The sequence below is a fragment of the Malus domestica genome, chromosome 05, assembly GCF_042453785.1.
Source record: "Malus domestica chromosome 05, GDT2T_hap1".
In the NCBI taxonomy this organism is placed as follows: domain Eukaryota; kingdom Viridiplantae; phylum Streptophyta; class Magnoliopsida; order Rosales; family Rosaceae; genus Malus; species Malus domestica.
The window spans coordinates 6,076,160-6,103,272 of NC_091665.1; the positions used below are offsets into that span (position 1 = coordinate 6,076,160).

Genomic DNA, 27,113 nt, shown 5'->3' on the forward strand with positions numbered 1-27,113 from the left:
CTACAAACACACAAAATAGCTTAAAATACTAAAATAACTATGAACTAACAACATAAATGCAAGAAAACAAGCTAATCAAGTTGCATAAATATGCTCCTATCAGGGCCCAAAGCAGACAATATCGTGCTACGGCGGAATCGAGCCCTGGATGTGGTGAGGGCCTGGTCTGGGATGTGACAATTTGGTATCAAAGATAATCCTTCACCTGAAGTGTGCCGACGAGGACGTCGGACCCTTAAGGGGGGTGGATTGTATGATTCCACATCGCCCAGGGGTGAGGATCATGTAAGCCTTATATGTATATTCCCATCTCTACCTAGCACGAGGCCTTTTGGGAGCTCACTATCACTGGTTTCGGGCTTTATCAGAACTCCAAAGTTAAGCAAGTTTAGGTGAGAGCATTCCTAGGATAGGTGACCCATTGGGAAGTTCTCATGTGAGTTCCCAGAAACAAAACTGTGAGGGCGTGGTCAGGGCCCAAAGCGGACAATATTCTACTACAGTGAAGTCAAGCCCAGCATGTGGTGGGGGCCCGGGCTGGGATGTGACACGAGATAGAGCACTGTTCAAATGAAATCTTAGTACATCAATTGAAATACACCCAGAAGGTGTTGCGCCGCTTTAATGAGAATAAAGCGAAGCCTTCGAGTACTCTTATGGTCGTTCGATTGCTAGATGCAAAACGAGATCCTTTCCATCCAAAAGAGAATGATGAAGAGATTTTGGAGCCTCAAGTTCCTTATCTAAGTGCAATAGGCGTTTTATTGTACTTAGCTCAATGCACTAAACCCGATATCTCCTTCACTATTAATCTTTTAGCAAGATACAACAATGCACTAACATATAGACACTGGACTGGCGTTAAAGACATCTTCCATTACCTTAAGGATACTACAGATTTGGGCTTGTTCTATCCCTACGGATCCTCGAGTGATGTCGCACCTTATGCTTCTCGAGTCGATTCTTGCCTTGTTGGTTATGCCGACGCATGATACTTATCTAATCCGCATAAGGCGCGTTCCCAAATGGATTATGTCTTTACCATTGGAGGCACCGCAATCTCTTGGAGTTCAACTAAACAGACCTTAGTTGCCACTTCGTCTAACCATGCTGAAATTCTCGTATTACATGAAACAACTCGGGAATGCTTTTGGTTGAGAGCAGTTGTGAGTCATATTTGAAGCTCCTGTGATCTTTACCTCATTGTTGATGTCCCGAAGATGATCTTTGAAGACAATGTAGCATGCATCGAACAACTCAATAAAGGTTACATCAAAAGAGACAACACCAAGCACATTGCGCTGAAGTTCTTCTTCTCACATCAACAACAAGAGCATCAAAAGATTAAAGTCACGCAAATCCATTCACAAGACAATCTGGTCGACCTCTTCACCAAATCACTACAAAAGACAACGTTTCAGAAGCTTGTTCAAGGAATAGGTATGCATAAACTTTCTAGTTGTAACATTTTTATTTCACTTTGGAATTATGTCAAACTCAAGGGGAGTATCCTGAAGTATACTTGCTTGATCTTAATTCACTCTTTTTCCCTACGATTAGGAGCATTTTTCCCACTGGGTTTTTACTACCTAACCAGGTTTTAACGAGGCACCCACCTTGGGCTGATCATATCCCTAATGACGTCCCATAGACATTTCTTTTAACTTTGCATTTCTCACACATTTTTCCTTAGACTATGGTTTTGTCCCTACTCGGGTTTTTGCCATAGCCTTAGGATTTTTTAGTGAGACTTACTTCCTTATGCAAGTTCCTACCTTATTGAAAATAAGCATTGTTCCTTAGAATTAGTGTCGATGAGTCAACTTTCTTAACTTCTGCATGATGCTAAATCTACCTTGAGTATTTACACACTTAAGGGGGAACATTATGAACTTTCTTAGTTTATGTGTGATTGTGTAAATCCTATATTAGGTTTGATTCTAGTTATTCTTTCCTATATGAACTTGTATTCCTTAGGGATAAAGGATTTCTTCTCCCTCTGGAATAACACACAGACATTCCCCTACTATTTTACAAACACATCTCTCTCTCTCTCTCCTTACCACCAGCCCCTTCCCTTTAGTTAGATAAAATAGGCTACAACACTATCTTATTTATAAAAGATTTCACAATCCTTTTCATAAAATAACTTCGTTCACAAAACTTGATTGAATCAACACAGTCACCCTACCATCTTTTTATGATTGATCCAGAACTCAATCATCTCTTTCATATTAATAATAAATAGTAAGGCTAGTATAAATCATAACGTTTCCCATTCCAGATGACTCATGGAATATGATAAAAGATACACAAGATATGAAATAGGATTCCAGACGCACTCAATGGAACCAAACAGAATGTAGGGATCCAGACTCACTCAATGGCATCCATATATACAGTATTAGTAGGATTCCATATGCATTCATGGAATCAGAAATAAAGGTAACTAGAGATTTAAGATCCACACATGAAATAAAAAAGAAAGTAGTTTAGGATACCGGTCATCTACTAGTTCTCACACTTCACAAACCTTTCAAATATACAAATACATATATATATATGCATTTCACGAAGCAGATCGATGACTGACATTAAAAACATTTATAAATCCATGTTATATCCACAAAGTATAGCAACATAGGGATTTTCGTAAGCAAAATACTTAGGAAATTGTTATTAGCACTCCAAAAATCTTATTTGGCACTCCAAACTTTCTATAATTAGAAAGAAAGATACACTTGTGAAGAGTGTAAAATGAGATTTTGGAGTGCTAATAACAATTTCCAATACTTATCACATAATATTAAAGTCACTCACCTTGAGTCCAAGCTACTACCAATCCTAGGCTGATGATTGAAGCACTAGGACACGATCAATGCCTATAAAAATACACAAGTATTATCTAAGAATCCTATAAATTACGAGACACCAGAATAATTTAGGGCGTGTTAGCTAAAGGGTCAACCGTTAATCAAAGTGGCCCCACTAGGTCACAATCCAAGATTCTCCAAACAGAAAGATTCGAATGTCGGATTTTCGTTTCATAAGTTCTCCTAAGTATGACAATCAAAAAATATCAAGCTCACAAAATTGGACGGCAACCTTACGGTCAGATTATTGTCAATTATGAAAATCGATCGACTATACAATTATTTCAAAAATTGGATAATCGAACCATCGCATCAAATCTCAACAAACAGACATAAGATATGGGCCTAGAGCATCAAGGACGTCTTACTGCCCAATGTCCATATCATCAATTTTTCCACGAGCAGCTGCATGTGCCACAACACATAGCGGTTTCAATTAGAATTGCCCAATGTCCAATAATAACTAGGTTAAAGGTCACTATAGTAATTGCAATGTGAGTATCCAACCGAAAATCAATTAGAACTGGTTGAAGAGGCTTAAGATATTTTTTAGCCTTTGGCACACAACTACCATCTCCAACCACCAAGTTTTTCTCTTCTTTCATACAAGCAATATTGAGAATTTGAGAGATTGAGATTAGAACTCAAGACTTTGTAATGCAAAGGTGAATGTTCTTAACCAACTAAGTTACAAATCCTTTGCGTCAAATTTAAGATGGAAAAATGTGATTTTTTGTCATAAAATATTTTCTTAGTGTGGTCTTTAGAGCATATCCAATGGGAGATTGGAATGTGCATTTTACATTACTTGTTGGCCAAAGTTATCAAGGAAATTTTTTTTCAAGGTGCAAGTGGCCTTTTATCATAGTGGTGGAAATGTGTTGAATCTTTGTATGACAACGTGAGTTCGAATTGTCGATGGCTAATCTAATATCGAGTCTAACAAAATCATTGTTTAACAATTTTTTTTAAGGTGATGTAAAATATCCATCTTGACCCGCTCACTAAAATATCAATGCAATGAACTTCAAAAATTGATATTTAAGTTATAACATGTTCATTCGAAGGCATTATACATCTTTCATTGTAGATGTTCGTGCATCTTAAACTTACGATAAAGATGCTCTTATACACCACTATTTCTCTATTTCATCAAACTCATGGGACATTACTAAATTGATTGTACTGAAATGGTTTTTTGTGCGAGAGTAAGAGGGAGAGGGACATTAATGAGATGAATATCTCGTGCCGATGAATCGTTTACAATACAGTCAAAAACCTAAAGCCCTAAATAGTGCATTGTGCCCTAATAATATATATATATATGTTCAAAAACACCTCTCTTTCTCTCTCTCGCGCTCTCTCTGTCTCTCTCTCATTCATGTGATCATGTAAATTTTCTTTTGCCCGCGCCACTCCCAAAACAAACCCACCACCTCTCCCTCGGTAAACAAATCACAGCCACTCTACTATATATCACCCTACCACAGTGATCAGCAGTAAAAAAATAGTAAACCCTAATAAAAGTTCCTCTATCTGCACGCTAACCCTAAATCCCGACTCCTCTCAGTCTCCCTCCATATAATATCCAGCAAGGTCGCATAGTTTATTATGCTAGAAAAAGACACTGAAATTGGTTGCTTACTTCAAACAAACCCTTTTAACTTTCACAATCTTCCATGCCCTTCTCTGCCTCACTCACTCCAATACTATCATTATAATTCATCAAAGTCTTTTATTTTCTCTTCCCTAGGCAGCAAGCAGTCTCTCCTCCTCACACTGCCTGCCACCCCCATGCCCTAATAGACTCTGAAACTTTTGATTCTGTCCAGGCCTAAATGCAGTTACTTATCTTATTACTTCAATTATTCTATTGCTATTGGCATCAAAATTGTTTAGTAGTTATCTTATTTTTTAGTAACATCTTAGCAACCATTTTATGGATCATATATTTTCAATGAAAAGTGAAATTCACTTACATAGATACGTCTTAGTTTCATTAAACCAACAGAGTAAATATGATTCAGATAGCCTCATTTCGCAGTTTAGATTAATTTGAACTGTTGAATCATTACATGATGTATAAAGATAGGCATATTTTGTTGAGAAAGAGTTCTACATTTATGGGAGGAGGGATCTTGCATGGACTTATAAGTAAGTTAGGCTATTCCTCATACAACCAATTGGTTTTATGGTGGAACCTCAAATTTTTTCATTGTATCAGAGCAGATTGTCCCATGTGTAAAGTCAAACAGCCACACGCGCTCCATGTCACCCTATTGTGTTGTCCACATGTTAGGCTCGAAAATTCACCACATGTGAGGGGTTGTGTTGAGAATGAGTCTTATATTGATGGGAGGAGGGACCTTGCATAAGCTTATAAGAAATTGGGTTACTCCCCATATTGCCAATTTGTTTTATGGTGGAACCTCAACTTTGTTCATGGTATCAGAGCAGGTTGTTCCACGTGTGAAGCCAAATGGCCACATGTACTCCATGTCATCCCGTTGTGTTGTCCACGTGTTAGGCTTGAAAATTCGCCACACGTGAGGGGGCGTGTTGAGAATGAGTCTCATATTGATGGGGAGGAGAGACCTTGCATTGTCTTATAAGTAAGTTAAGCTATTTCTTATATAGCCAATTGATTTTATGGTCGAATTTTACCCCAATTTAAAGTAAGTGATCCCAAATTCAACATTGTGGTCCTTAAAATAAAGGTTCCAAGTATCTCTTATCACTAAAAAGTATACTATGGACAAGGACTTCCAAATGTGCAATGTAGATATTGTTGAGACAATATTTCAAACTAAGGACGCATTGTTATGTGTAAGTTTAAAATGTATAGTAATGCATGATTAAAAGGTCGTACCCAGTGCACAAGGCTCCCGCTTTACGCAGGGTCTGGGAGAGGTGAATGTCGGCTAGCCTTACCCCCATTTATGGAGAGGCTGCTCCCAAGTCTCGAACCCGAGACATACCGATCATGGGCGAAGACACTTGCCATCACACCAAGTGCGACAGTGAGAAAAATGATACGAGCAACACTACTTCAGTGTGCAGGAATTGCCCCTAGGGTATTAGGAATTATTAGGAATGAGGACCCGGCTTTACTCCCCACAAAGGGTAATTTGGGCAATCCAATTGATAAGGGGTGCTAAAGCCTTCCCTAGAAGTGTAGGAAATATAGAGTACAAAATCAGTGGTGATACTATATTGCATACAGGGAAGGGGATTTCAAGGTCTTGGAAACACAACACAAGCAAAGAGAAAAATAGTAGTAGTCTCCTACCTCCCTTAGGCCTCATACCTCATAGCAACCACAGCGCCACCACTCCAACCTTGAAACTATTCAAACACACACCAACATTTCTGGCTGTGTTAATTAGTCCAGAAAGAGTTTTTGAACCTTTGTCACTACCACCACCCCCACCACCACCACAAGAGCACAGGCTGATCAGCCAGGACTAAAATAGAAGAGGAAAGAGCACTTCAGGTGAGATAACAGCACACTCCACCATTTTTGCTTTGACCAAAACATTAACTGAGCTGTATATAACTGCACTTTAAAGATGTGTGACACAAGCTTTTTTGTTCACATGCATGCCTTCAACTTATTCAACTTCAACACCTTGTTGTGAAATTGAAGCATTCTCCCATCTCATTAACCACGCAAACTTCCTCCCACATGCATCTTGTTTCCTCCTCTCACTCCTCACACTAAGACTCTCCACCACCACCATCGTCCTTCTTCAACACCACAACCACCACCATCGTCCTTCTTCAACACCACCACCACCACCACCGCAACCACCACCATTTTCAAGCCCTAATTTTCCCCCACAACCACTAAAAAAATGGTCCAAAACACAACCCATTTACTATTTTCCTTCAGATTGTTGATTTTCATAACCATGACCAAAATCTCATTAATTACCTCTCTGTCCTCTGATGGCCAAGCCCTCCTCTCCCTCCTCCCTGAAAAGCAATATTCTGTGCTTTCCTCATGGGACTCATCAAGTGAAACACCATGCTCATGGCAAGGGATAACATGCTCTCCCCAAAACAGAGTAATCTCACTCTCTCTCCCCAACATTTTCCTCAACCTCTCCTCCCTCCCTCCGCATCTCTCCTCCCTCTCATATCTCCAGCTCCTCAACCTCTCCTCCACCAACATATCCGGCACCATCCCACCTTCCTTTGGCCAACTCACCCACCTCCGCCTCCTCGACTTGTCCTCCAACTCCCTCACCGGCCCCATTCCACCGGAGCTAGGCAACCTCTCCGCTCTCCAGTTCCTTTTACTCAACTCCAACAAACTTTCAGAGAAAATACCTCAACAACTTGCCAACTTCATTTCCCTCCAAGTGCTTTGTCTCCAAGACAACCTCATCAACGGCCCAATCCCATCTCAGTTGGGCTCTCTGGTTTCCCTCCAACAGTTTCGTGTTGGAGGGAATCCGTATATCACCGGCGAAATCCCATCCCAACTAGGCCTGCTCACTAACCTCACAACTTTTGGCGCAGCGGCTACCTCCCTTTCGGGGGTGATCCCATCCACATTTGGGAACTTGATCAACCTCCAAACACTGGCTCTTTATGATACTGAGATATTTGGCTCAATACCTCCGGAACTCGGACTTTGTTCGGAGCTGAGGGATTTGTATTTGCATATGAACAAGCTCACTGGTTCAATTCCTCCACAGCTGGGGAAACTGCAAAAGCTCACCAACCTGCTTGTTTGGGGCAATGCATTGTCAGGACCAATCCCAGCTGAGATTTCAAACTGTTCTTCCCTTGTTATTCTCGATGCTTCTGCCAATGATCTCCCTGGACCAATCCCAACAGACTTGGGGAAGCTGGTGGTTCTCGAACAGCTTCATCTCTCCGATAATATGCTGACCGGAGCAATTCCATCCCAGCTCAGCAACTGCACCAGCCTCACTGCTCTTCAGCTTGACAAGAATCAGTTGTCAGGTACAATTCCTTGGCAGGTTGGCAATCTCAAACTCTTGCAGAGTTTTTTCTTGTGGGGCAATATTGTATCGGGAACTATACCAGCTTCGTTCGGCAACTGCACTGAGCTCTATGCACTTGATCTCTCAAGAAACAAGCTTACTGGGTCGATCCCAGAAGAGATTTTCGGTTTGAAGAAGCTGAGCAAGCTCTTGCTGTTGGGGAATTCTTTGTCGGGCGGGTTGCCACGAAGCGTTGCACATTGTCAATCTCTAGTCAGGTTAAGGCTTGGGGAGAACCAGCTTTCAGGACAGATTCCTATGGAGATAGGCAAGCTGCAAAACCTCGTTTTCCTTGACTTGTACATGAATCATTTCTCTGGAGGATTGCCGTTTGAGATTGCCAACATCACAGTTCTTGAAATGTTGGATGTGCACAACAACAATATCAGTGGTGAAATCCCGCCTCAGCTTGGGGAGCTTGTGAATTTGGAGCAGCTTGATCTTAGCAGAAACAGCTTTACCGGAGAAATTCCTTGGAGCTTTGGCAACTTAAGTTACTTGGACAAGCTCATTGCCAACAACAATCTACTCACGGGTACGATACCAAAATCTATCCGGAACCTGCAGAAGCTAACTCTGCTGGATTTGAGCTTTAACAGCCTCTCCGGTCCAATCCCACCCGAAATTGGTCGTGTAACAAGCTTGACAATCAGTTTGGACTTGAGCTCCAATAGTTTTACTGGAGAAATCCCAGAGACAATGGCGGATTTGATGCAGTTGCAATCACTGGACCTGTCGCATAATATGCTCTATGGAAAAATTAAGGTTCTTGGTTCTCTAACTAGTCTCACTTCCCTGAATATTTCCTGCAACAATTTTTCGGGTGCCATCCCAGTTACGCCATTCTTTAGAACTCTTTCTTCGAATTCATATGCTCAGAATCCACATCTTTGTGAGTCTGTTGATGGGACTACTTGTTCGTCAAGTCTAATGCTGAAGAATGGTTTGAAATCCGCAAAAACTGTTGCTTTAATTACTGTGATTCTGGTGTCAGTAACCATGGCAGTTGTTTCCTCGTGGATTCTTGTTATGCGAAATCATAGACATATGGTAAAGAAATCTTTAGGAGCAATGGCAGCCTCGTCGGGGGCTGAAGATTTCTCGTATCCATGGACTTTCATCCCATTTCAGAAGCTCAATTTCACCATTGATAATATCTTGGATTGTTTGAAGGAGGAAAATGTGATTGGAAAAGGTTGTTCTGGAATCGTCTACAAGGCTGAATTGCATAATGGGGATTTGATTGCGGTGAAAAAACTGTGGAAAACGAAGCAAGAGGAAGAACCGATAGACTCTTTTGCTGCAGAGATTCAAATTCTTGGACACATTCGCCATCGGAACATTGTCAAACTCCTAGGTTACTGTTCGAATAGAAGCGTCAAGCTGCTTCTTTATAACTACATTCCCAATGGTAATCTGCAGCAGCTATTGCAAGGGAATAGGAACTTGGATTGGGAAACTCGGTACAAGATTGCAATCGGATCAGCTCAAGGTTTAGCATACCTTCATCACGATTGTGTCCCGACAATTCTGCACAGGGATGTCAAGTGCAATAACATACTGCTGGATTCAAAGTATGAGGCCTATCTGGCAGATTTTGGTCTGGCAAAGCTGATGAACTCCCCAACTTACCACCACGCAATGTCGAGAGTAGCTGGCTCTTATGGTTATATTGCCCCAGGTAACACTAGCTACTTCATTTTTTCTAATTAGTTGTCCCATTGGTTTTATGAGAGTATTTGTGTCACAATCTTGTTCAACTAATAATCTCAATCTGTTACAATCGCAGAGTACGGATACACGATGAACATAACAGAGAAGAGTGATGTCTACAGCTATGGTGTGGTTCTGCTGGAGATCTTAAGCGGGCGTAGTGCTGTACAGCCACAGATTGGTGACGGGCTACACATTGTTGAATGGGTGAAGAAGAAAATGGGAAGCTTCGAACCAGCTGTATCGATACTAGATACAAAGCTCCAAGGCCTACCGGATCAAATGGTGCAAGAGATGCTGCAAACACTTGGAATAGCAATGTTCTGTGTAAACTCGTCGCCTGCAGAAAGACCAAGCATGAAGGAAGTGGTGGCATTGCTAATGGAGGTTAAGAGCCAGCCTGAAGAATGCGGAAAGACCTCCCAACCCCTAATAAAGCAATCTTCAAACCAGACTTAATTAGTTTTAATCCTTTTTCTAAACCTTCCAAGGACAATTAGCAATTAATTTTCTAGAACATAAGAGAACACTATCAGTGAGGGGATTCATGGGTTTGAATGGTGATGGTTTTAGGTTTCTTGTACAGTTTTGAGAGGTTAATCTGGTGAAATGCTTCAAATCACACTTCCCCCGCTTTTCTTGCTTTAATTATGCGTTCAGTCTTGAGGTTATCTCTTCTCTTTACCGACCGAGGAGGGAAATTTAAACTCGAGGCACTTTTCAACACTGAAAAGAGAAATACTACGGACTAGAAGCATGCTTATTATGATAAAGAGGTTATGTCATAACATGCATGTTCACTAATTTTTATCAGCCATAAAACCTTATTGACCTTAAATTGAATACATATTCTCAGCCTCAAGCAACAGGCAAGGAAAAGGGTATTGATTTCCACACCCGTTGTCTCCGAGTACTCTTTATTTTGTCATGAATTTCTTGTTGATTCTCTCTTTATTTATTCAATCTCTCTTTATTTATTTTAATCTCTACTGAAGAGAGAGAGAGAGAGAGAGTACAAGAAAAGAAAATGGTGTACCAAAGTCACTTCCGAAAAATGTGTCACGTATGGCAAACAATATCAGAAACATGGGGGAGGCTAGGAAGGAAAGAATGGAAAGCATATTCCCCACATGCTTGCTAGACACAAGATTTGTCCCCCATCTCTCTCCATTTCTTTCCACTTTGTTTTGCTACTTGACAATTTGAACCTATTATAATAATTTGAGGTTGAACTCGTTATCCACAAAAAATATAAACGAAAAAAAACAAACAATACTACTAAAACCTCGTTGTTATTAGTCAATATAGTACTTAATCAAAATCAACCTTTTTCTATGACCAACTTCATTATATTTTTTGTTTTTTTGGAACCTGGACCAACTTCATTATTTAGTTAGATTTATCTTTGATGGTCTTCTAAGTCAAATCTTCTAAATCCGGATATTATGGCCAAAAATACAACGCAGAAGAAAAGGTCAACGCACAGCAGATTTCAAATGTGTGTACTTCCATAATTTCATCCTTATATTCTTGAACACAGCTTCTGTCTTGCTGTTGGGTTGTGTTGGGGTGGTGATTACTCTCCAATTGAACACAACCCAAACAAAACCGTTGAGTTTGTTGCAAATGATCTGATGGACTAGATAACTCGCTACATTAATGGTATGTTTAAAGGCCGACTTTTAATTTTTTAAAGATGAAAAATGAATTAGTCATTAATGAAACTACATTCCTTCAAAACCATCTAATTTCTTCATTTTGTCTCGAGGGTTTGTTGCTCAGATGTGCGTGCATGTTTACTCGCGAAATAACAATAGATAAACTCATTACACCAAACTTTTGCTTATCAACTCATGTGGAAATTTGTCATTTGATTGAAATAAGCCTCAAAGTGGATCCAAACAGAAAACAAATGAAACACTATCACATCAGTTAGCGTCTCTAGTACTACAATTATTCATCTATATGAAAATGAGAAAATTAAATAAAAGAGAGGAGCCAAACCACAAGCAAAAGGAAATCCCTTTTGCAAGAGGCGCATCAAATTCTCTTGAGAATCAAACAAAACACTCCCCATCTGTTTTCAGGAAGTGCAGTGCATACCACAAACAGTATATATCGTCGACAGATAACATGCTTGGTCTTTTGTTCTAAAAATCCACCTGAGTACTTTTCATCAGCTCGGTTCGAGCCTCATGGCCAAAGGATCACCGCAGAGAAAGCAAGAGCAGTACCTACCACAAGCACTCCAAGACGTCGACTGCCGACGCCAATAACTGCAGATAACATGGTGTACCCACTGTCCAAAAGATCATGCTGAGGGAGAGCTATCCATCAACTCAAGCCTCATGGCATGTCTGAAGTGATCAAGGCATCAAATCCATCATTTTGCATTCACCTAACAGGATAGAAATCTAAATCTATCATTTGAATTAAACAGCTAATGCTCAGCATTCACTATGATTCAGACAATGAAACTGAAAATCCAATAATAATTTACGTTATAACGACGCTCATCACTAATAACATCTAGAAGATAAAAGAAACACATTTGTAGAAGAGCCGCTGTCCCCAAGCGTTTTCCCTCCGTTTAAAACTTATTATTCGACAAATGAACAAGAAATATAAAGAAACATTTACTTAAGATATGGAAAGACATGATATATCGAATGACTTCTTTATTTTTGTCTACTAATTGTAGACATAATGGCACACCAAAAATCGTCAAGGTGGAGGAGCAAGGTTACATTCAAATTTCGGTGCCTCCACAAATTGTGAGGCCTCCATACAGTAGTTCCAAGGACTAATCAAGATATCGCCCCATGCCCACCACATGAGAAACTCTGTCCTCTTCTGAAAACCGATTTCTTCAACATACTTGTTCCTAATTGCTTTCTTTCTCCACCTTCTTTTGGTCTCTCTTCTTTTCTCCACTTGTGGGTCTTAACTTCTGAAAGCAAAGGATAATAAAAAGTCGTATAAATGCTATTTCTAGACATCATATATATTTATCGAGATTTATCTGGTACCACCACAGTTGCTCTGTTTCTAAAGTGATGCAGGACAACAAGAAAATAATATAAATAGAGGATAAGGATATAGATGAAAGGAGAGAATATGGATTCAATAAGAAGAGAAAAGTATATGGGTGGGTGGGAGAGAGAGGGAGAGAGACAAAACAGCATAAACTCTATCTACTTGCTCAAACAAAATGCTTGAAGTCTGAAAACCTATCAAAATAAGGCCTATAGACATTGCCAAATAAACTAAGAACCTGAAATTAATCAAATACTACAAAATAAGTGAGAAAAAAATAATTAAGTTTAAAATCTTAAGAAAGTAAAACCCTCAGCTTGCACGCCAATGCCCAAAATAACTCCAAATCTCATTAATGCACCCGTCATGTTCGTATCACAAAATGAAAAATAAAACAAAACGGTTTTAGCAAAACTATTAATCCATTCTACCACGTTTAGCAACATCAGTGCATAAGGAGGAATTCCAGTATTCGCATTAAGCACTTAAGAAATGAGGTGACCCATCTTTAGAAAAGTCTTCATAAGAAAATCTTAATCGGCCATTTAGGCTCTTGCACCATCAATTACTGAGCAGGAAAGTTCAAACTTCACCAAGGCTTCCATTTCCCATAACTACCAAGCAAATAGGTTTGGAGGAAAGGAGAATTTTCTTGTGACTTGGAGGCTAGATTCATAAAGGACATCGTATATTAAATGAAATCCTATATACTACCTTTCGTTTCTCTAGATTCAATGTTCTCCTTGAATTCATTATTCTTTAAGAATGTGTCTTAGGTTATACGATTTGGTGCTTTATTTGACAGAGTTTTCATTTGAAAAAAAAAATCAAGAATAATACCAAATTATCAAGGAAACTATTTCACAAAGGAAGAACAAAGGGAAAAGAAAAAAAGTCATTCATCAAAATTCAAGACATGATTTGGAAGAAAATATTATAAAATAGGATGAAAACAGAATCATTATCGTCAGGTAATTGCTAGCAGTATGTCAGTCAGGCAACTAGTCTTCTTGTTCTAACATTAGCCATATATGTATCATTGTATTTTTCTTTTTGGTAATTTCTGAACGAGTGTATTAGAAGTTAAAGTTAAATTTCCTTCTTATATAGTTCTCAAATTGTGTCGAGACGAGACTTTCATTTCTTCTCCAGTTACATGGCAATCAATCAGAGGTTAGTATAAGCAACAGCAGTGCAGAGAAAGGAATTCTAATGCTTGTATTAAGCAGTGAAAAAAGAAAACTTCCAAAATTAGGTGACTCCGTTTTAAGAAAAAGCTTCATAAGAATCTTCATCAGTCATTTAATCTAACACTTGAAATGCTAAAGGTTTCTTTAAACAAGATTCTGTTGTGCTAGGATAGCACCAAACCTTATGGAACCAACTCTTGATAACCCACAGAAAATATATCAAATGAAATGCAAGAACAAAATATTAAAGACACCAAGATTTTAACGAGGTTCCTCAACAGTCAGTGTAACTGGAGTACGTCCTCGGAGCAGTAGGAGCTCACCCAATAATCCACTATCAACCAAATGGGAGTTTACAAAGTGTTGGCAAGCTCATAACCCAAAACCCCAATACACCAATAACTCTCACACACTAAAGAAACAAATAGAGAAAGAAATATAGTGATTAATTTTTTCTCTATACAAAGTTCAAAGCTATTACAACAATAACACTTTGATGGAGTGAGAACTATCCAATGAAAGGAACAACAACTCCTTCTCTGAAAATGGTACTGCAACAGTACCTTCTTTCTCTCCCTCTCTTCTCTTCGGCTCTCTAATTTTTCTGCTCTCTTCAAAAACAAAAGGGCAGCAGCTGCCCTCTTCATAACATAGCCATTCACGAGGCTTTTCACATGGGTCAAAGAGAAAAACAAAATGACTTTAGACAAGGTTCCATATTTTCCTCCCCAAAACATGGAAGTGGTTGTCTACCTTTTTTTTCTTTATAATTTTTTATAGCCAAAAGTTGGCCACTTGGCCACATACTCCAACAATCTCCAGCTTGGCCAAATTCCGAAAAAAACCATGATAAGCCAACCAACACAATTAACACACAACATCACTACCAAACACTAGCAAGAGAACAACTCATGCCGAGCCAAATGCTCCAAAACTCCTACTGCTCAACGTCTTCTTTATATAGGCATAATGTGAGCCAAGTTCAAACAGTGAACAAACTTGGCTACACCAACAACCTTAGTCAACATATCGGCGGGGTTGTCTTTAGTTGGAATCTTCTGGAGAATGATTTCCCCTTCACCAACAATTTCACAAACAAAGTGATAACGCACATCTATGTGCTTGGTCCTCGCATGATGAACCTGATACTTAGCCAAATAAATGGCACTCTGACTATCACAATGTACCTCCACCTGTTTCTGATCAACCCCCAAATCTCTAATCAGCCCATGTATCCAAATGGCCTCCTTTATAGCTTCAGCAACTGCCATATATTCAGCCTCTGTAGTAGACAAGGCAACAGACGACTGCAAAATGGACCTCCAACAAACTGGCCCTTTAGCCATAGTAAACACATAGCCTGTAGTAGACTTCCTTCCATCCAGATCACCTGCATAATCTGAATCAACATAACCAACTGCAAAATGACCAATACCAGAGTCATCTCTCTCAAAGCATAAACCAACATCTCGAGTACCATGGAGATATCTCAATATCCACTTAGCTGCTTGCCAATGCTCTTTACCTGGATTATGCATATATCGACTCACCATGCCAACTGCATGAGCAATATCCGGTCTAGAGCATACCATTGCATACATCAAACTACCAACCAAATTTGCATATGGTATATTTTTCATTTGCAGCTTCTCTTTATCAGTTTTAGGACACTGTAGAGAACTCAATTTAAAATGAGGAGCCAAAGGGGTACTAACCGGTTTGGTTGAATCATGAACTCCAAACTTCCGAATCAACTTCTCAAGGTATTGTCTTTGATTCAAACTGACCAAACCCTTCTCTCTATCTCTAGTGATCTCCATGCCAAGGATCTTCTTTGCTTCACCAAGATCCTTCATCTAAAACTCATTCTTCATTTGTTTCTTCAATTTCTCAATCTCTTCAACATTCTTTGAGGCAATCAACATATCATCAACATATATCAATAAATAAATGAAAGACCCATCTTGCAACTTCTTGAAGTACACACAATGATCATATTGACTTCTAGAATAATTTTGGCCTCTCATAAATTTATCAAACCTCAAATATCATTGCCTTGGAGATTGCTTCAAGCCATAAAGCGATTTCTTCAATTTGCAAAACAAATTTTCCTTCCCTTTCATTATATACCCATCCGGTTGACACATATAGATCTCTTCATTCAAATCACCATGTAGGAAAGCCATCTTCACATCGAGTTGCACAAGCTCAAGATCATATTGTGCAACAAGAGCTAACATAATACGAATTGAGGAGTGCTTCACAACCGGAGAAAATATTTCATTGTAGTCAATGCCTTCCTTTTGTGCATACCCTTTAGCAACTAATCTTGCTTTGAATCTCACATTGCTTTTCTCATCAGCATCTTCCTTCTTGGCATACATCCATTTGCAACCAATAGCTTTCTTGCCCTTAGGCAATTTAGCTAACTCCCAAGTCTTGTTCTTCAAGAGAGAATTCATCTCATCACCCATGGCATTGCACCACCTCTCCTTTTCTTCACTCTCAATAGCTTCCTCAAAATTAGATGGAATCTCATCAGTGATAATAGGAAGAGCAAAAGAAACATAGTCACTATACCGAGCTGGCTTGGTAATTTGTCTCTTTCCTCTATTCTTGGCAATAGACTCTTAAGGTGAAACTTCCTCTTCAACTTGAATAGAATCTTCAAGTTCAACTTCTTCAACATCCTCATGATCTTCAACTTCTTCACTTGTAGTGGCTTCGACATCAGCGGAAATAGGATTTGAAGTACCAGAGGCAACTTTCTCAAGCTCCACCTGTTGGACATCTTTCACATTCTTCTTAGAGTCCTTGAACATACTTTCTTCATCAAATGTCACATCTCTACTAATTACAAGTTTCTTCATCTCTGGGCACCACAACCTGTAACCGTTGACACCACTACTAAAACCAAGAAAGATAGCCTTTTTGGCTCTAGGATCAAGTTTATTTTCAGTCACATGAAAATAAGCAGGTGAACCAAAAATACGAATATAGTCATAATCAGAAGAAGGTTTTCCAGTCCATACCTCCATTGGTGTCTTACCCTGAACAGCAGCTGAGGGTAACCGGTTGATGATGTGACATGCATAATTAATTGCCTCTGCCCAAAATGACTTGCTTAAACCCGATTGAGACAATATACATCTAACCTTCTCAAGCAAGGTTCGATTCAATCTTTCTGCAACTCCATTTTGTTGTGGAGTTCCCCGAACACTGAAATGTCTCACAATTCCTTCCTCTTTGCAAACTTTAAAGAAAGGATCGGATGTGTATTCACCACCATTATCCGATCTCAAAATCTTAATCTTTTTCCCAGTTGGTTCTCAACCATTTTCTTCCAACCCAAGAAAATGCTTAACACCTCACTCTTGTGCTTCATAGTGTAGACCCAAGACCTTCTTGAATAATCATCAACAAAGGTTACGAACCAATGTCTACCACTCAAAGAGGGAGTCTTTGTAGGACCCCAAACATCCGAATGCACATAATCAAGAATGCCCTTCGTCTGATGTACAGCAGTACCAAACTTCACTCTAGTTTGCTTCCCCAAGACACAATGCTCGCAGAAATCAAGCTTACAAGTCATGGCACCTTTTAGAAGACCTTGTTTCACAAGCCCTTGTAGAGCTTTCTCACCGGCATGGCCTAATCTCATATGCCACAATCTAGTAGTATCTGAATCAGATGTGCCCATATTTTCAGAGACTACAGATGCTTCACCTGTCACAATGCTTCCCTGCAATAAATACAAATGGCCACATCTAGGAGCTTTCATCACAACAAGTGCACCATAAGTAACTTTCAATGTCTGTCCATCTGAATGAAACCTGAAACCCTTGGATTCCAAAGTACCCAAAGAAATAAGATTTTTCTTCAAATTCGGTACATACCGAACACCTGTCAACTCTTTAACCATGCCATCATGCAACTTCAAACGAACTGTACCAATCCCTTTTGTTGTGCAAGGATTGTCATCTCCCATGAACACAACGCCACCATCAAACTCTTTCAAGCTTGAAAACCAATCCTTGTGAGGAGTCATATGATGAGTACAACCCGTATCCAACACCCACTTAGTAGCACAATCAAATGATGAGGAAGTGGTTAAAGCAAAATCAAAGACATCTGTTTCAACCTCAGCAACATTGGCTTCAGAACTTTCTTTTCCTTTGGTCTTCAACTTAGGATAATCTTTCTTCCAATGACCTTTATTATGACAAAAGGCACATTCATCCCTTTCCAAAGGTTTTCTACCTTTAGAGTTTCCTCTAGGTCGAGACTGTGATTTTTTCCTGCTAGAAGATGACTTCCTCTCCGATGATCTACCTCTAACAAATTTTTTTTTTTGAGAAGAAACAATTTTATTAAAAGAATAAAGAACAGCACAGAAGTGGATAAGAGTCCACTAACTGTAAAACAAGGAAAAACCCATTAGGATTTCGCTACAGCAGCCATTTCTAGACCTCGTTCACTTAACTGCAGCTAACAAATCCCATAGTATTTGAGATAGAGAAACATTCTTAAACTCTTTAGTTACCGAAGCCCAAAAAGCTGCCCAATATTTTACTCTCCCCCAAAGTTCTTCTGCCCCCACTCCAGTACAGTCTTCAAAAATCCTCTTGTTACGTTCCAGCCATATATTCCAGAAAATTGCCGATACCAAGCAACCCCACAAATCTCTGGATTTTTTCCTTTTTCCAAGTGCCTTAAAATTTGTGCTTAGTAGCTCGAAACACCCTTTAGGAATGACCCAACTTGCTTTAACCTCCTGAAACAATTTCCACCACAGTTGGATCGAGTAAGAGCAATGAAGAAATATGTGATTTACACTCTCCTCCTTGGCTTTGCACAGGCTACACCAATGTGGTGATAAGCACATAAGAGGGTTTCTCCTTTGAATTCTGTCGCATGTGTTTAGATTCCCATTGGCCACAAGCCATACAAGTATTTTAACCTTCGGATGAACCTTTGATTTCCAAATCTGAGGGTAGGGTGGAAAATAGTGCACCCTCCCATCGTTCCTCCGTAATGAACGATAGGATTTGCATGAGAACAAACCTGAAGCTTCCAGGTTCCACCTTCTGATATCCCTCTTTAATGGAGACAATCGAACCTCTTCCAGTTTCTGTAACAATGTGGCCACCTCTACTATCTCCATCTCATTCAAGTTTCTCCTAAAATCAAAGTTCCAACACGAAGGATTTGCTGAAACTTCCACGAAGCTCGAGATGTTTTGATTATGCTTCCTCGATAGAAGGAATAGTCTGGGGAATTGCTCCTTCAACGGTCCCCCTGTTACCCATCCATCCTCCCAAAACCTCACCCTCTCACCGTTGCCCACCTCAAACGTGCAGCATCTAAGAAACTGTTGAGAACCACTCGAAATGTCTTTCCATGGGCTTCGACTTGAAACCCTCCTATGAGGAAATGCTTCCCATCCATTAGCTTGTAGCCCATACTTGCTTTTTATCACCTTGTGCCACAGAGACTGTGACTCCCTTGGGAATCTCCACAACCACTTAGCCAATAATGCTTCGTTCTGATTCCTCAAGTTCCCCACCCCTAGACCTCCTTCCTCTTTGTTTTTAGTGACTAACTCCCACTTGGCCAAGTGTGTTTTCTTACCTTCCTCCATACCTTCCCATAGAAACCCTTTCATTAATCTTTCTATACGTCCTCTTACCCCGCATGGGATTTTGAACAAGGACATATAGTAAATCGGCATGCTTCCCAGGACTGATTGAATTAGAGTTAATTTACCCCCTCTGGATAGGAAAGCCTTCTTCCAACTTTGAAGTCTTCTTTCCATTGTTTCTACCACTGGATCCCAAAAGTTTATTGCTCTTGGCCTTCCTCCGAGGGGAAGCCCCAAATACTTTATCGGCCAGCACCCAACCTCGCACCCCCAAGAAACTGCCAACCTGTTTAGTTTCTCATTGTCTGAATTTATCCCAGCCAAAAAGCACTTAGCTTTGTTGATTTTCAATCCTGAGACCGAACAGAATAAATTAAGCACTTGGATTAGGTTGTTCCAAACTTCCTCGTCTTCTGTCAAGAAGAAAATGGTGTCGTCGGCAAATTGGAGATGAGATATCTCCACCTTTTCTTGGCCGATACACAAGCCTTTGATGAGATCAGTTTCTTGTGCCTTCTCCATTAACCTGCTCAGAACATCGACTACTAAGGTGAAAAGAAATGGTGACAGTGGATCGCCTTGTCTCAAACCTCTTGAAGCTTGAAATTTTCCCCTTGGCCTTCCATTGATCAAAACGGAGAAATTTGCAGAGCTTAAACATCCTTGCATCCATTTCCTCCATCTATTGCCAAAACCTTTTCTTTGTAGTACTTCTTCCAGAAATCTCCATTCCACATGATCATACGCTTTTTCAAAGTCGATCTTAAGCACCAATCCCTTCTCTTTTTTCTGCCTCACCTCTTCTACCACTTCATTTGCAATGAGGACAGCATCCAAAATTTGTCTATCTTTGACAAACGCCCCCTGATTCGGAGAGATAGTGTTATCCAAAACCTCCTTCAATCTTGAAGCCAGTGTTTTGGCTATAATTTTATGCAATCCAGTGACTAAACTTATGGGCCTATAGTCCGTCACTTTTAAAGAATCTGATTTCTTCGGGATAAGGCAAATAAAAGTCTCGTTCGTCACTGCATTTATTATCCCTTTCTCAAAAAACTCCTCCATGATCTTCATTATATCCTTCTTCAAAATATCCCAGCAATGTTGAAACATTTGCATAGAGAAGCCATCTGGACCTGGTGATTTATCCTTTCCGCAATCGAAAACTGCTCTTTGAACTTCTATTTCCTCAAAAGGCCTCTCAAGCCAACTTGCCTGAAGGGCGCTTATTGGAGCCCAATTTATCCCTTCCAACCCCTAACAAATAACAAATAAATCTTCAGATGTACTATCATGATTTTTATCTCTATGCCTCATTTCATAATTCATCAAGGCATTTGACACATCTTCAAATTTCACAGTTTCTTTACCATGCATAATAGTGGTAACAAAATGCTCATAAGAGTCCGGCAAGGAATTCAACAATATTAAGGCCTTATCTTCATCCTTAATATCCTCATCTAAATTTAACAAGTCGGCAATCAACTTATTAAAAGCATCAAGGTGTCTAATCATTTTTGTACCTTCTTTGTATTGGAAGCGGTAGAGCTTTTTCTTCAAGTGTAGTCGGTTCTCTGCACTCTTCGTCATATACTTGTCTTCCAATTTTTGCCACAACACACTTGCTACCGTCTCCCGCATCACAAAATACTTCTGAGTTTTTGCAAGGCACAACCGAATTGAAGAGCAAGCCCATAAATTTAATTTCTCCCATTCCGGCTTCGACATAGCTTCCGGCTTCTCTCGCAAAGCGGCAAGTAGATCTTGTTGAGCCAACACATCTTTGACCTCACATAGAGTTTTGTTTGAATGCCATCATTTTCACAGCCTCTTATACACCTTTGATTCAAACTTCATCATTCTTTAAATATATATTATGCTCACACGTTTTGTAATCCCGCAGCAACGCGTGGGCACTATTTCTAGTGCACTCTAAAACTCAGTCCAGGTCTGAGTACTCTAAATCCCAGTCCTAGTTCTAGTCGAAGAACAGTCCCATTCCGATATGGACTCTAAAGCTCAGTCCTAATTCTAGTCTAGTTCTGATTATACCTTATGTTTCTGTATTACTCTTCCGACACGGATTCATGTTGTTTGAGATTACAAACTATCGTCTACCAAAAAAACTACTAAATTTTCAAGAATCCATAAATGAAATCATAAAAAAAAAAATACCAGAACACTGCTTTTTGTGTGAAACTTCCGCCGCCACCACCAATTTCCTCTTAGTCATTAACCTTGTTCTTGCGAGACGGAATCCGCGGGCGCCGGAGGAAAAGCAGAATGTGATACTGGGTTCTTGCGAGCAGTTCCTTCCGAGGGAGGGAAGGTTCTTCCGAGGAAGGCTGCCGGGGCGATGGAGAAAATGGGATGCTGGGTTCTTGCGAGAGGAAGGTGTCGGGGCGCCGGCGACGGAATCCATCAGAATTGGCGACGGAGGAAAATGTGACACGGAAAATGGGCTATGGTGAAGCCGAAAGGAAGATTTATAAAAAATCTTTCAAATTAGCTATGGCTAAGCACCGATCGGGCTGATTGGACCGAACCAGATCCGGATTTAAAGGAACCGGACCGGGCCGGTCGGCAGGTACATGGTCTTATTTATTTATTTATTTTTTTCTGGGAACAGCAGCTACACAGATTCACCTGAACTGGCGGCGGCGGTGATGTCGTCGAGGAGGAGAGAAGGAGAATCGGGCGCCACCTGCAATAATGGCCGCATCTACAAGCTCTCCAGCACCAACCTCTCCCTCCGCGGCTCCATCTCCCCCTTCATCACCAACTGCTCTGCACCAACCTCCAGGCCCTTAACCTCTCCTCCAACTTGCTCGCCGGTCCCATCCCCTCCGACCTCCAGTACCTCGTCAAGCTCGCCGTCCTCAAACCTCTCCTCCAACAAATTATCCGGTCCCATTCTACCGCAGCTCATATTGTGCGCCTACCTCAACGTCATCGACCTCCACGACAATTCCTTCACTGGCCCCATCCCCCAGCAATTGGGCCTCCTCGTCCGCCTCTCTGCCTCTCCTCCAACCATAACAAGAATTCCAGTTGATTGGCAGTCTTCCCCTACTTTAAACATACTTGAAATCTTCTGGTCAATGATCAGAACTCCAGCATTCTCAAATTCAACAAACAATTTCTCAGGGTTTGTAGCAAATTGAGGGAAGAAATATCCTTTGTCAATCTCCAATTAGGGATGGGCAAAATTAACCGCGGTTATCCGCCCATTTAAAGTTGATGGTTATGGTTATGGGTAACCGTTTAAACAAATAAACGGTTATGGATATATCCGTTTATCCATGAAATTTAAATGGGCGGTTATGGGTATTATCCGCGGTTATAACGGGTATCCATCAGTTATGGGTAATATTCATGGTTATAACGGGTATCCATTTACCCATTTAATTTAATATATGTAAAATTAAAAAAAAATTAAAACCCCTCAGAGACTCAGAGTTACAACTCCGTCACTCTCTTTCTCCGCCTCTCGACTTCGTCACTCTCTCTCTCCGTCGCTCTCTCTCTCCGTCCATCACTCTCTCTCCCCGTCGCTCTCTCTCCCCGTCGCTCTCTCTCTTCGTCGCTCCCAAACCGACTTGCCCAAACCGACCTGAAAAACCCAGAAGCTAACGGCTATAAAACTAATACGCGGAGTCTCTGTCTGTCTCACCCGCCCTTATTTCTTCCTTCTCCAGCGATCTCAAATCTCTCATCTCTCTCTCTCTCTCTCCCATGCTCTCCCGCTCAACGAATTTCAAGTTTCAAATTTTCAAACCTCTGGTCGTCTGATCTCAAATCTCTAATCGATCAATGGAGTTTCAGCGTTCGTCGTTCTCTTTCCGATCTTCCGACTCCTGGGTCCATGTGACGCTGCAGGGTTTCCAATCTCCGGCGGACTCTAAGTCCCAATTTGTCGGCGAGCTTTCTCTCCGTCAATACTAGATTTTTCAGAAACGCTTCCACACCTTTATTCTTGATGAATTTCCACTGGGTCCTGATCGATGCGCTACTCTCCGTCAATACCGTAAGCGATGAGTAAGTTACTCTTCGAGTTGCGCGCTCACTTACGATCTCTCTCCTCTTCCCTCAACCTTGATCCTGCCATCTACGAAGCATTAGCCCCCGGGATCAAATCCATGGCCCGAAAATTGGCAAACCCTAATGGCTCCATGGGCTTTGTTATGGTGGCTACGGTTAAAATCCTGACCATTGAATATGTCGACCAACTGTTTGATGATATGTCCGACTCAATGGCTTTGCTTTCGATTGGTAGTAGTGATGGCGGTTCAACTTCGTCGTCAATTTCATTGGACTTTATGGTTGACAAATTGGGGGCAGAGAGATATTTCGAAAGGGGTGACGGTGACCTGGGTTCTTGCAGTGTGTGTTTAGAGGAATTGTCTGATGGGTTCTTGCAGTGTGTGTTTGTAGTGTGTGTTCGAAACACAGATTTCAATTAGATGAAATTATATGAAATAATAGAGGGTTAACTCAGTTTTGTGATGAATTAGATGAAATTTGGTTGGTTTCGTATGATTGTTTTTTGTTATCAGAAACACAGATTTATGAGTTGTTGCTTTAAAAATCATTCGGGAATTCAGAAATAAAAAAGCTCTACTTTTACTCTTCCTTTAGGCTCAATTTTCTCAGGTTCCTGAACTTCCATAATTTATTGGTTGCTATACAGAATAAAAAAAATTGATTGGTTGCTATACAGAAAAATATCGTCCGTAAACTATTATTTCAATGATTGGAATTATACGAGGACTTAAATGATTAAAATAGGGAAATATATGCTAAAATGTACTTATAACGGTGTTTAATTGTCAAAAAATAAAAATTATGACAAATTTTTCTTTTGTAATTTTCAAATTGTTAAAAAAATAATGTAGACGCGAGAAAAAAAAGGGTAAATGGGTAAAAAAAGGATAAACAGACGAAAAAATGAGTAAACGGGTAAATGGTTATGGTTAAATGGGTAAATGGTTATGGGTAAATGGGTACACGGTTATGGGTATGGATAACCATTTATAAACGGTTATGGGTATGGATAACCGTTTATAAACGGTTATGGTTATGAGTATAATCATTTATGTAATTACCCAACGGGTAAACAGTTATGCGGGTATGAACATAAACGGTTATGGGTAAAATAACCGCGGTACCCACCCGCATAACCATTGCCCATCCCTATCTCGAATCCTTCCACCCCGATGATAGTCTCAAATGAGAAGGGTGACTCAATGGACAGGACACCAACAATCATCCCTAATTTCTACTGCCACCAATTCTTTGCCTAAATATTCCTAAAAGGGAATAAAATCGGAAACACCTAAATCAAAGCAATTACCTAAAATTCATTGAAATAAGATAAAAAGGGAAAAGCCCCAAATCCACCAACCTTAAATTCACTCATTCAGCTGTTGAAGCTCCGCCTTCAACTGCTCAATCTTGAGCCCCATCGACCTCTGCAACGCCGCCTTATTGCTCTCCGGCACCTTAGCCAATAGATCTTCGTACAATTCCAGCACTTCCTTCACGGAATCACGAGCGCACTCGGCCTCCTCATCGAAGTAAACAGTCTCTTTGGACTCCATGGCCATCTCTATCTCCTCCCTCGCCTCTGCAAATTTGAGGTTGATCGTGTCCACCACTTGGTTCTGATCGAACTCATCCGACCCGCCACTGAATTGCCTCACATTCCGACGAGCTGCGAACTGGGTCGCTGAAATCGAGAGAGCTGGGTGGATAAAACGGTGGGAGTTTGTAGCGGGTGTGTTGAGAAGAATGTGGGGTTTCGGCAATGGAGGTGAGTCGGAAACGCGCTGAGCCGGACTCGTCGAGATTGAGTTGAGGGAGAAGAGCTTCGGAGAAGGGTTGGAAAAGTGGCGGAAGAGCAATTTGCAAAGTGCAATTTGTGAACGTTGATGATTCATTGTTGCTCTCCTCTACCGACTTGCAAACCCCCACTCTCAGGTCTATCAACGTAACTAAACCCTATAAACTCTCTCTTCTTCCATCCCGAGTGCACAATATTTGGTACGTTTAGGGATGGTGCAAAGATATATTATATTTTAATAAAATAAAAGGTTTTAGATTCGATTCTCGTCGAAGGCAAATTTAAACCACATTATTACTAGTTCATTATGAGGCTATGCCCACCCCTCTCCTTAGTATAAATAATGTCGTTTGTTAAAAATAAAAAATAAAAAACCCAAATGTACTCTAGAGGGAAAATTTTTAAAAGTAAATTTAGGGGTGTGCTATCTACACACTTTTTTTAGTTCTCACAATCCCTCTCAATTTTCGGTTATTTGATCGAATGAATTACAGAAGATCAAATAACAAAAATTAACAAAAAGTGTGTGGGAAGTAAAATTGATTCTTGGATAGCACCACGCAAAATTTATTGATAGATGATCTGCTGGTTACAAATAATTGCTTTAGATTAGACTATTTCATGCACAGTCGAATTAGCTCACCTACGGATGGGTTCAAAAAATCGAAAATCGAAAAAAATCTGACCAAACACCAAGCCAAATAAAACTAAACCAAACCGAACTCCTTTACAATTTATGGATGTATGCCCATAATATTTCTTTTGTGAAACTTTGTTGCCAAGTTTGAAACTAGCCAAGAGCATACCTGGTTTAATAAGGGAGGATCATTGGTTATAAAGGAAAGTTTTGAAAGGCTTTAAAACTTGGAAGAGCTTCTCTATTTGTTAGCTTTTTAAATGGATATGGTAATCATTTTTCTTTGCAATTGAGGTTGTTAATAAATATGGTCGGTTTATATGAACTTTTATATGTATAACTATCTTCCCACTTTCTTCATTTTCTTGCTATTAGTCTACCAATGCAAAGCCTCTTTTCTAAATTCCATATTAAAACAAAAATCAGGTTTTGTAAAATTAAAAATAAATAAAAAAATAAAAAAAACCGAAACCATACCGAAATAAAAAAAAATATCTAACTAAACCGAACGAAACCGAACCCATCCTAACCTCACCTTGAATTAAACATTATAAGACCAAAAAATTAGATGACCAAACAACTTCAAACTCATTTTAATTTAATGTTTTTCAGAGATGATTTTCAAAGATTGACCTAAAAATAGATGAGTCAAATTATTTAAAAAAAGTTTCAAAATAGAAAAGAGAGTCGAGAGTTAAACAAGAAGGTCCAAATGAAAATTTTGTTAGCATTTCCCTTTATTATATTAATGGACCAATATTATGAATGATTTGCGACTATTTTATACTGTGACTCTGTTTCTAATACTTTTCTTTAATGCACAAAGGCTTGTAAAAAGAAATTCGTAAAATAAAAATAATAATAATAATTATGCTAAGGAGACTTTTTTTAAAAGTGAGATTCTCTATGAACTCTCTGTTACTTTATGTTTTCAGCACAATTATCGTGTCAACATTATAAAACATTGTGCAAAAAACACGAGATGACAGAAAAAGTTTCACTTTCAGAAAGTCTCCTTAACACTTCTTGAAAGCTTTTAATTCGAGTTTGTTACCTAAACTCACCAAAAATGTCAAGAGTGGAGGTCAAAAGATTACCAAAACCACACAAATATATAAACCTCAACAAATCCTCCAATTTCCAACTACTCTTCTCCTCTCCCGTTA

General features: G+C 39.8%; 2 protein-coding genes across 2 annotated transcripts; one reads left to right on the forward strand and one right to left on the reverse strand.

Annotated features, from left to right (window-relative positions):
• The first annotated feature begins 6,107 nt into the window (after positions 1-6,107).
• LOC103444720 (LRR receptor-like serine/threonine-protein kinase RGI5) lies at positions 6,108-10,232 on the forward strand. The gene is made up of 2 exons (XM_008383674.3): positions 6,108-9,569; positions 9,678-10,232. Exons 1-2 carry the CDS (start codon positions 6,728-6,730, stop codon positions 10,058-10,060), a joined length of 3,225 nt encoding a protein of 1,074 aa, XP_008381896.1. The 5' UTR covers positions 6,108-6,727; the 3' UTR covers positions 10,061-10,232.
• Positions 10,233-12,264: 2,032 nt separating this feature from the next.
• On the reverse strand, positions 12,265-25,584 carry LOC108174343 (embryogenesis-like protein). The gene is made up of 2 exons (XM_029101916.2): positions 24,873-25,584; positions 12,265-12,551 (listed from the first exon to the last, which is right to left on the reverse strand). Exon 1 carries the CDS (start codon positions 25,405-25,407, stop codon positions 24,880-24,882), a length of 528 nt encoding a protein of 175 aa, XP_028957749.1. The 5' UTR covers positions 25,408-25,584; the 3' UTR covers positions 12,265-12,551; positions 24,873-24,879.
• Positions 25,585-27,113: the final 1,529 nt, after the last annotated feature.